Source organism: Chiloscyllium punctatum, chromosome 6, assembly GCF_047496795.1.
Source record: "Chiloscyllium punctatum isolate Juve2018m chromosome 6, sChiPun1.3, whole genome shotgun sequence".
Lineage (NCBI taxonomy): Eukaryota > Metazoa > Chordata > Chondrichthyes > Orectolobiformes > Hemiscylliidae > Chiloscyllium > Chiloscyllium punctatum.
The window spans coordinates 62,560,702-62,572,188 of NC_092744.1; the positions used below are offsets into that span (position 1 = coordinate 62,560,702).

Sequence of the window (11,487 nt, forward strand, 5' to 3'; positions counted from 1 at the left end):
TCCTGAAACTGTTGTCTTGTATTCATGTTTCTTTGGGTATTACCACTTCAATTACCACTTGTCCCCAATGAATTGTTAGTATAATTATCAACTTCTATATTAATTGATGTCCTTATAGTACAAGAATGCACAATGAGAAATGTCACTAGGCAGACTGTTCTTGCAGATACTGTTACATTGCTTTGGAGTTACATTCTCATTACTGGCTCACTGAGGCTATTATTGACCTTTTACATGATTTGAACAGGTAGCAACCACCTTGGAGCCAGTAGCTGACACATTTTTCTTCAAACTGATTTAATTGTGGCAGGGCAAAGGCCCATCATGCATCCACGTGATGCAAGTTAATTATTCAGAAAGAAGGAGCAATTTATCCAGTCAAAGACTTAAACCTGTAAGCCTGCCCTCAATCCCAACTCAAGAATGCAGGTAATAAATATTTAATAATACAATACATTATTAAAATGAATCTGATCAACTTTCAGCCAAGAATTATTGCACTTTTGCTCCCGGACACTAACGATGACAGAATAGCAGCAAATGTATAGTTACATTTAAATACTTTCTTTCTCATAACCATTAAAACTGTATTTACAGTTAGGAATACATGGATAGATGTATGTAATAACTTTGGATTGAATGATTATTTCAATCAGTTTGTCACATCACACAAGTTAGATTTTTAATGAATCACAAATATATACAAACCACTTCATTTCACACTAATGCCTAAACAAACACAGAACTTGGCATGCAGCTAATTAGAAAGATAAATGGCATGTTAAACTTTCTTGTAAGAAGACTGGAGTACAAAAAAGGAATTCTTCCTTCAATTGTATGGGGCCTTGTGAGGCTGCATCTAGCAGACTATGTGTAAGTTTGGTCTCCATTTGAGGACTATATATATTTGCATTGGAGGTGGTACCATAAAGACTCACTAAAATAGTTCCTAATGATTAGAAGAATAAGAGCATTTTCCCCTTGATGAGAAGTTGACTCAATTGCATACATGTTCTCAAGTTTAGAATAATGTGAAATGATCCCATTGAATTGTGCAAGGTTCTGTGGGAGGTTTGATATTACAGACGCCTGAGAGATTTTTATTCTGACTGGAGGATATAGAACATGAGGATAGTGTCTTGGAGTAAAGGATCAATATTCAGGACTGAGATGTGGAGAAATTTCTCAACTCAAGTGGTTGTGAATCTTTGGAATTCTTTTCCCCAGACATGCCACAATTGAACTTATTTAAAGTTGAGAGGGACAGACTTTTTGATGTGTCAGGGAACTGGGGAAAGTAGACAAGTGGAATTGAGGCAAAAAAATCACCAGTGATTATATTGAATAGAACAGCAGACATAAAGGTCATATGCTCTTAGAACAGAATCTCTTTTTTCAAAAGAAAGGCATAAAAATAAGCTTTGTCAGAGGTACAAAACAGATGATAGCTACTGGACCAACCATTATATATTCCATATGATTTATTGAAGTTTGATAGAAAGGCAAATGGAGTAGGGATTATGTTTGATGCTGGTAATGGTTTTTAATGGTCACTGACTTTGAATCACACTCCTAAAATCTTCCATGATGCAGAAAAAGGAATTTATTTTTAGGATATTTGAGTTTTACACTCCAGTTGCTCAGTGTCTCCTGCATTATCTATAACTACATGCCTTTTACTATCTTTTTGTATCCTGACCTGTTTCATTGTCACCAAGTAATTGGTAGGATTTGTCCATGGAAAATGGATTGTTGTGAAATTACAAAAAAAAACAAACCATCTGCTATTTGCTTTGGTATTTAACTCATTGTTCACAATTTCATCAAAAAGTATGGAATGACACAGGAGCAAGGGCGCAGAACAAATCACCGAACATGTCCAGGAAAATAGCCAGGTAATTTACAAAAAAGATAACTGAGAAAAAACCAGCTAGACCACCCAACACAAACATGATGTCTTAAACATCATAATTCACAATGCTCCGACCCACCAACAGCCGTGCAACCTCTGAGGAATCTAAAAAAAAATTCTTCTTTAAAAATCACAGCGCATTTATAACAGTGGGAGAAATAGAAATGTCTGTCCAACCCCATGAAATGATCACCTGCAGGAGACCATTGGTAGGATGTTCCCTGTAGTCTTCCCTGTTGCCAGGCTAAGATGCAGATGAAAACCTGCACTGTGCAGGAAACAATCACTCAATGCAATTTTGTTCCCCCCGGCAGCCAATTAACGGCCAGAGGGTAGTTTGTTGATGTTGTATTGAATCAGAGGCCTTCACCAGCAGACTGCGGTGGAAGGTAAATCAGTAAGACAGTACTTCACAAATGAAGAGACCACCCCACACTTTGTTTTTCACAACAAGTCTGTGCCATTACTGTGGTTGGGGGGTTTGAGGAGCACTCTAGAGGGTGACTTGTAATTACAATCCGTCGGGCATTTAATCCTGCTTGGAGTAACTCCATCCTGGCCTGCCAATAGGAGACCATCTACAACTAGTTCCATTGGGCGATCTCCACCTCCAGGGACTCAGAGGCTGACTGGGAAATCCTAGTTTGTACCTTGTAATTGCGATTAATTGGTCATCCACAAGCTGTGCACACAGGTAGCACTGCCACCATCCCACTTCCATACTAATGGCCTGATAGTGGAATAAAGCTGGCAACTGGCACCTAGACAGGCCAAACTATTTTTAATTCCCACCGTCCTCTTGTCCCAGTCCCTGGGGGTGGTGGGGGAACTAAAAATCAAGCCCAGCTCATTGATGGCGTTCACTTGCCTATTCTGCCTGAAATTGGTGCAGTGCTTTATGAAGGTGTGCAACAAATCAATCTTTGCTGTGTGAACCAGCAATTTCTTCCACAGGTTTATACGACAGCATATTTGCTATTTACTATAGCTGATTAATATTTAAGTCCACTATGCTGTAAATTATAGATGAATACTGGACAGCAATAAGGTTTCCTTAACTTCTTTTGCTTGATACTTCTTTTTAAAATACAGACCTTCTACTGCATTATTAGACCCAGGCACACCTGACTTCTCAGCTTTGGGATCTGTTGGGGATTGGCTTGAAGCTATCAAGATGGACAGATACAAAGATAACTTTACAGCAGCAGGATATACCTCCCTAGAGGCAGTGGTACACATGAACCAAGAGTAAGTACTGAGAAGTTATGTATAGGTCTGAACTAATTACAGACAGAATTTTGCAAAGATTTAATACATTTTACATGTTGCAACTTAAACACAAGAATATGGGTTACATCTAAAGCTTAAACCACTTACGTAACAGCTGTGAATATCCACATAGATTTTTTCTAAATTAAGAGTAATCATCCCTAACCATCTCCAAATGTAGTAGGTACAAAAATAAGTTTGTAACTGTGATTGGAGTAAGATTATTTTTGTGCACACTATAAAGTTCTACAATCAACAATAAACTCAACTCCCAATTAATTTGTTTGTGGTGAGGTTAGTTAAGAACTAAATCTTTACACAGGACCCACTATTCTTACTGTTCGTATTCAGCTACTGCCATGGGTGTTTTAGATCCACTTTGAGAGTAGACATGGCCTTAGTTTAATCTGGCTTCTGAAGGGCTGCACTTCTCTGTATTCAGTATTGCATTGAAGTGTCTGCCAAAATAATGCTCAAGCATGCAGGGACAAGGGTACAAGGACTGAGACCGCAGCTCAACATTTTGTTTAAAATATAATAACCTGATCTCATCTGGACTGCAACCATCTTCCATTTATGTAGTGTAAATTATTTCCTTATCCCTCCTTCCCCAGAATCAATGAGTAGCCTGACAAGCTGAAGGCATCCCTTATACTACTGAGGTAAAGTGAGGAGCATAATCTTGTCTTCAGTTACCTCAGACTCTACAGACTCTGAGTAAATGTGACATTTCATCCCACTGAGCATGAATGGGTAGAAAGTGCAATACCTTGGAGTTAAAGAATGCTGTGAGATCACATTTAATTGCAAGTTTGTCAAAATTCCCAACAATGTCTACCAGTGCAAAACTCCTGCAGGTAAACACTATCATCAATGAAGCTTTATGTAAAAATATATGTTGGAACCCTGTATTTGATTTTGCTTGGGTAGAATTGGGGCAGGCAGTTCTGTTTTGTGAACAGTAAATGTGTGTATCACGTAGCTAATGTTCCGATGTTTATCTTCCTTTATTTGTTACCATAGTGACCTGGCTCGAATTGGAATCACAACAATAACACATCAGAGCAAGATCTTGAGCAGTGTCCAGGGAATGAGAGCCCAGATGCAACAGATGCAGGGAAGAATGGTTCCCGTCTGAGCCAGTGCAAAAACTCAATGAAATTATTTTACCTCATCCATGCACTTTAACAGAAATAAACTGCACTTTTTACTTCATTGTTGCCCTTTGATACAAGGATACTTTGTCAGCGGTTTGCCTGGTTTGAGGACAGAGTGCTGAACTTTATGACCACTGAATGGCAAATAAGAGATCTTTGTCTAAATAAGAGGAAACTGGATTACACGTGTATCTATTTTCAAATTCCTGCATTTCTTAGATGAACTCATGAAGGAGCAATCTAATAATTTCATGATTACCATCAGATTTCCAGTTTGCTTTCGTAATCACTGGATTGAAGGTTACTTTCTATTTGGCGGGCTTTCTAATGAGTGACTTGTGTAAAATGATTTGAAGGTCTCCAAGGCATTCCAGTTTTCACAGTTTTGATTTAAACAATGAATAACGAAAGGTTCTTCTGATGGACGCATCCCATGAAGGTTTTGGTAAACTGCCGCCATGTTCTTCCAGTTATTCACTGAACTGAGCAAGCAGCCTTGTGGATTACCATTTAAAACTATAATGACATTAATGTAACTTCTAGTAGTTCCCTTTACAAACATCATGGAGATTCCTTCCATCAATAAATGTTTAGGTAGATTTATGGAGTGGAAGATTCTCAAACTTTGGCGAAGGGACTACCAAATCTTTCAGTCTCTTTGGATGAAGGGAAATTACTACAACCAACTACAAAGATGACAAGGTAAAATCAAACTTGATCAAACTCTAAATAAGTCATAACACTAATTTCAAATGACCATCATTATGTGGTTGGTTGCTTTGAGTAATGTTACAATACAGATTCCCTTCCATGCCATCAAATCATTTTTACTCCTTCCTCTTCAGCTGAAAAGTCTGATTCATGTTTCATATGGTTTCAGAGATTCCCATCAGCCTTGCTCTACCATCACAAAATGGCATTAAATATTGGCAACCTATTTAACCAAGAGGGATCAGCATGTGTATTTGTAAAATGTCTATTGAGCTGTGTACAAAGAGCGACAGGAAATTGTGGCAGGAAGAAAGATTTAAATCTACTGAAGCATTTCCTTGGAAGCAGTTCTGCCAGATTCCTGTTTAAGATTGGTCCATTGCTATAGCATATTTGTGGTGACAACTTTACATTCCATGGTGATCTCTAGAAAAAGAGCCTTCTTTTTCATATTGCGAAATCATAGAGCTGCATTCAACCAGTTGTATGCTCTCCACATTTGTTTTGCCAGGTGAAACAGGTGAACAGCCATCAAGAAGTTCTATATAATTTTTTTGATGGAATGTCACTTGAGTGATCAACGTATTGCATTTTTGCAAATTATCTCAAAATGTAGTTTGATTTCTTAAGCAATAACAGCATATTTATAGAAGCAAATGCAGAAAGTCTCATTACAAGTTGTGGTTGAGGTACCAAAAATTCCAACTTGAAGTGAAACGACTTTTAAGTGAAACATTGGCTCCTACAGGAATCAATGTTAAAACTGGTGTTGCACTCAGTAGGGCCTTCAAACTGCACACTCCAATGTGAAATGCAATATTGTAAATCGCTTAATTCCTACTTTAGGTAGTGAAATAACAACATCAGCTTTAAAATAGAAAGGGAAAAAGTAACAGTCTGCTGACAGAACTTCCAGTATTGGCCTCTCCGATACTGGAGCCAGGAGGCCTTGTTCATTGGGTTTCTGGTTGCCTGCTGGAGCCGTCACTTTTACTGGCCATGTCATGGTTACCACCTGGTGACATCTGTGGGAGTGTGTGGGGGTTGGGTGGGGGGCTGAAGTGCGGTTTGGTATTGCCCTGTAACACACCTTGGCTGCTGCCCCATGTCCACTTGCGCCACTATTTGGTGGTGCTGCTTCTCTTGGCCTTTTCCTTTATTTCCCTCTTGCGGTTGGGCTTTTGGTCATGACTGGGTTTGGTGGCTTCTCTTCCTTTGCCTGAGCGTGCCCCCTCCCACCAAGACACCCTTCCCTCTCTCTCTAACTCTCTCTCTCTCTTCCCCCTTCTCTCTCCCCCCTGTCTCTTTGGTGAAGATTTTGCCCAGACTTCAAGGAGGGGGTCGTGGCACAAAGGCTGAAGACCATTTTGGTAGCTTACCTATGTTGTTCCAGTGGCTGGAGGGGCGGAAGTTCAGGGGTCAACTGGTTAGGAATGGTAGCTGAAATAATTGTCAATAATTACCTTTTTGTTTCTGTTAAACTTTGAAATAATTTTGGAATCTTGTCTATATTTTAGTCTGATGTTTTATAGGCACTGTTTTCTTTTCCTTCACCATGAAGTCACCCTCATGGCTGATAAACCCTCAGATGAAGTATGAATAAGTAACCTAGCTCCATGAAAATACTTTGTTCCCTTCTACAAAAGGCATTGATTCTTTATTGTAGTATGGATCATTGCTGTGTGGCATCAAATTACCATTCTTCATATGTGACCAATAGCAGGCTACTTATTTGGCAGGACAATTACAAAAATAACTTCCAGAAGAGGTTTTGGGATGGCAATCAAGGGCATTTTTAAAAAAATGCTCTTACCTGAAATAAGCAGAGATGGAAAGCCACCACAGCTGAGAAGAGCAAACAAAATGCAAATCTGAAGTCAAATCTACAGCCTCAGGATTTGTACGGCTCTGCTGTCTTAATCAGCTGAGCCACTGGTAGAGCCAACTGACTCCCTTTAAGAAAAGTAGCATTGAAGCTGATTTGGCTGTTTTCAGAGGAAATGGAGCTGTACGTATTTCTTACAAGTGCATGACTTATCTAATTATAACAAAACCTGGTTAAACCAAATCCGTTATTTGGTTCTTAGCTTTAAAGATGAAATGTGGAACTGAGATTTTCAAATTTGGAGATCCTTACAGGGTGGAAGGGAAGAATTCACATCTGTGTAAAACATTTCTCTTTCTTCTCTCACTCCTCCACCATTCTTTCAACTTCAAGTTCCAAAAACTCTGAACCAGATACGTTTCTCAGACTGGGCTTGATGTACTGAACCTCAGTATCTTATTGCATCTGATCTGAATACATTCTACATCATCTTGAGTAAATGAAGTGGTCTACTTCCTTCTCTAATTCAGTATCTGTGTAAACATTATTTCTCAGGCACCTCAGTGACTGAAACCAGACTGTTGCTTCTTCACAGCTGGATATTAGTTTTAAAACACAATTGTTTTTGTTGCCACTACAGAGACTGAAACAAAAATCATGTGACCTGTATGCATTGTGATTAACATTAGTGACTTTGATTGATGACAATCTGGGGGATTATATGTAGATGATAAAATTGTTTCTAACAAACAGTATTCTCCAAATACAGACTGATATGGAAGAAAATTAATACTAAGCTAAATAAAGTTGATTTAATCTTTTCTATGACATGTAACCAGCATTGTTACATTATGCAACAATTAAATCAATTATCCATTGCTTTACTTTAGAACTGACTGAACTGCCTAATCAACCTCAGCATGCAGCTTCTGGGAAGTCAGATCAACAATGAACATGAAAAATCCCACAGGATCAAATCCCACTAAAATCAGATCCAAGGAAGGAACTTCAGTTCTAAAAACATAGGCTTCAGACAAGCCCAAACTCAAAGCAAAAAAAAACTAATGCTTTAAGTATATAAAGTTCAGCATCTGTTCTGGAAAATCACTAGAGGAATGTACCATGTAAGATAACTAACCTTTGTGGACTTCTGCATGTCACTGCTGCGCCTAGTGTGACGACCTGTTCAAAATACTATTCGGTATTAATAATGTATGGAATCTGTTATATAGGAACAGATCCCTGGACCTGTCACTGAGCTGTCTGCGTGTATTTTATTGGAGTAGCATTTCAAAATGTGCCATTGGAATTAACTTGTTTTATATGCATTTGATAATGTCAGAAAAGTCTCAGTCATGTTTAACAGTCTTGGGTCATTTTCTTTTCAGATTATTTTTTTCTAGATACTTAAAATGCACACTTTCGTTATAAAATATGACAGTAAGTCATTCATCTTTCAAAGTTTTCATGAACTGTAACTGATAGTTTCATTTGCATTTCACATTCTTCTGTCTTGAGCAATGTTCTTCTTAAATGCTAAATTTAAAGAAATGACATAGATCTATTTTTTGTATTCCTGCTTGGACCTGATTGGGTATATGCAAGACTGTGGTCTTCTGAATAAAAGTGTACAGCATATTTTAATTTAGTTCAACTGGAATTCTTCTAACAGTCCAATATCCTTTTTTCCTTTGTACCCTTTTTTCAATGAGTTAGACATAGATTATTTTTTTTATTTGAATTTTAGGTACATGTAACTTATGTCATTTATTTATGGTCTTGAGAACTTTTTTGTACCTAGTTTGTACATTGTAAAATAAATAGTTACAAAATGTGCACAGAAAGTGCATTCCAAATAAAGTAGTTACAGCACAATTTTTGGCTCAAGGTGATTAATGCCTAGATTGATAGAATTGGTTTCTGTGGTCTAATCTAGCAGAACAAATTTTCCTTCTTTTCGCTGATGGTTGTGGAGCGAAGGGAGATAGGACTTGGGGAATTGATGGTTTAAGACAAGAGATGCAGCTCCTAATGGACAGCATAAATAATTCTCTAAAGTCCAGGAACAGGTCACTGAAGGGGAATTGATCGTATGTCCAAAGAGAAACCGTTCTGTTTGCAAGGGGCTTTGATCTTGACATCAGAGGCTATTTAGGAGGGAGAAGTTAAGAAACAGTTTCTCATACTAAGGATGTAAAACTCTACTACAAAACGTTGCTAACTCAACAAATAATTACAAATCTGAAATAGATTTTTACTAGTTAAGTCTGTTAATGGATTGAAAACACAGTAGAAATTGCATGACAGATCAGTCATAATCTCCCTGAATTACAGAATAGACTGGAGGAGCTGACTGAACCAGACCATTCTCTTTATCAATAAACTTCATAGAGCACAGATACACGAAAAAACCATTAAGATCTACTGCACAGAAGGGGTGGTCTCCTTTGTCGTTAGGAAAGTAATCCAAAACACATCCCATAGCTGTGTATCCCCTTTGCATCAAATCTTAATTAACATTTGCTTAAAGATGCCATGACCTCTGCATCAGCCACTTGCTATGGAAAAGCATTACATATTCTTCCCGTGTAAATAACATTCTTTTAACACCTCTCTTCACTCACTGTGACAATTTTAAATTGGTCACCTGTTATCACCAGCTACCTGATCAGAAGATCACTTATTAAATTACTGTTTTGCTTTCTTTGCTCCAGGCGTAGTCTAGTACCTGATCAATAAATTTGCATATGCTTTCTTGCTTCGCAACTAACAGTACCATAACTATGGCCCAACAGTGCCTTGCACAGATTTATCATAAAATGCAAGAGCAACACAACTTAAGTGTCTAGAAAATCCAAAGGACTAATGTATTTTTTATGGCTTTAACTGCACTTGAATTTTCAAGAATTCAGTTTTGCTTGTTTGCATTAGTTAATGCAGCAATCTCAGCTGAATCAGTCAAACAAAGGCAAAAGATCAGAGAACTTTAATTGTAAATGAGTTGCATCCAAAACAATTTCCATCATATTATGTGATTTTTTAAAAAAACTTATTTACAGGTTCAAGATTTAATCCATTCAAATAAATCTCTCACCTACAAAACTGGCAAATTGTAGAAGATGCATGTTGGTCATGGTCACTTTAGTTTTGACAAGGAAGTTACTGAGGCTAGAGGATTTTCATCGAAGCACTGTTTCATACTCTTACCAGAGACCAGTTGATCTTTTCATCAGTTAGATTATAAATTGTATGGGTACTATCGCATTGCTTGACACCAGTCCAGCTTTAAGTTGTATATTTCAGATCACCCACACAAGGCAGTTGCAGTCATAGGATTGTGAAGAAGTTTCTTTGACATCTAAATCTTTGAAGCACAATCCACAGAGCCTCGTTTTTAAGTTAAATTTGTCAGACCAATAACAAAATGAAGAGTTTTAAAAATTTATCAAAGTACTTAGAAGTCCCCAGTTTGCTTGTTGGATAGACTCTGGTTATCAGAAAACATCCACTACATTTCTGTACTCAACATGAACTACCATTTATTATAAAAAAAAGACTCTCACTACAAGTAAACAACTATCACCTGTTGGCATATAACTGTTCTAGTTAAAACTTTACTCCCTCTTCTGAAACACCCCTCTCCCCTAACAGACAGACAACAAAACATTGGTGGTGTTGTTGGAAGATAAAGTACTGGGAAATCAGTTCAGTGTCCCCAGTCCACAGGGTTCACTGAGAGGATCACTTTGCTTGCCAGGATTTTCTGTACTTTAATCTCTCTTTTCCACATTCTGTTCACCTCTCAGGAGACACTGGCAATTGGTGCATTGTCTACAAGTATTAGTTAAAGGCCACAGCTTTTAGTAACTGTGGAGGGAAAATAAACTGGCCTTTATGAGGCTTTAGGGATTTTACTGAAGAGAAAGACAGTCTGAGGCTTCTGCCTGCATCATTCACAACCACAAGCTGTCCAGTTACCCAGGAGCCAATCAGTTGTTGTCAGTATAATGGCCTTTGCCACCTCCAAGTAATCACAAGACCACAAATCAACCAGCAATCTGCTTTCACTGAATCTCTCTTTGTACATACCTCCTGTTGCTTGCTGTTCTGCAAACAGCCTCCCCCAGTGCTTGAACAAAGCAGCAGTGTAGATACACCTACACTGAGTTTTCGTCACATGCTTTTTTAAAAGAGTAGCAATTCCTTCCACCTCCTTGGTTTTACAACAATCCTTTAACCTTTTCAGTCCACAATCAAAAATGAGTCTTTACAACACATAGCAGAAATTTATGACCCTCATGAGGTGTACTTGTTAGGTATATTTGTTAGTATTATTGCATGTAAATCAGCTGTTTGTTTTTCTACATTATAACAATGGGCTGAATCCTACTTTGGCAACGTGTTGGATTTCATGGAGGATTGTGCTCCAAGAGACTGAGCATGTTTATTCTGCTACCAACCCAAATAATTGGAAAGTCAAATGGAATGTTACCCTTTCAAGGGAATGGAGTTTAAAAGTAGGGAGGTTTTGCTAAAACCATATAAGGCACTAATCTGGCCACACCCAGAATACTGTAAATAGTTTTGGACCTCTAATGAAAATAATATTGGCA

General features: G+C 38.0%; 1 protein-coding gene across 2 annotated transcripts in view; it reads left to right on the forward strand.

The window, feature by feature from the left end:
* LOC140479021 (ephrin type-A receptor 4) overlaps positions 1 to 8,512 on the forward strand; it is a 100,068-nt gene extending 91,556 nt beyond the window's left edge. For both annotated transcript variants that reach the window (XM_072572791.1, XM_072572792.1), the window contains 3 exons: positions 3,005 to 3,160; positions 4,205 to 5,040; positions 7,765 to 8,512. In XM_072572791.1, the coding sequence (XP_072428892.1) occupies positions 3,005 to 3,160; positions 4,205 to 4,319 (271 nt within the window). In that variant the 3' untranslated portion in view covers positions 4,320 to 5,040; positions 7,765 to 8,512. The remainder of the gene's footprint in view (positions 1 to 3,004; positions 3,161 to 4,204; positions 5,041 to 7,764) is intronic.
* The last annotated feature ends 2,975 nt before the right edge of the window (positions 8,513 to 11,487 follow it).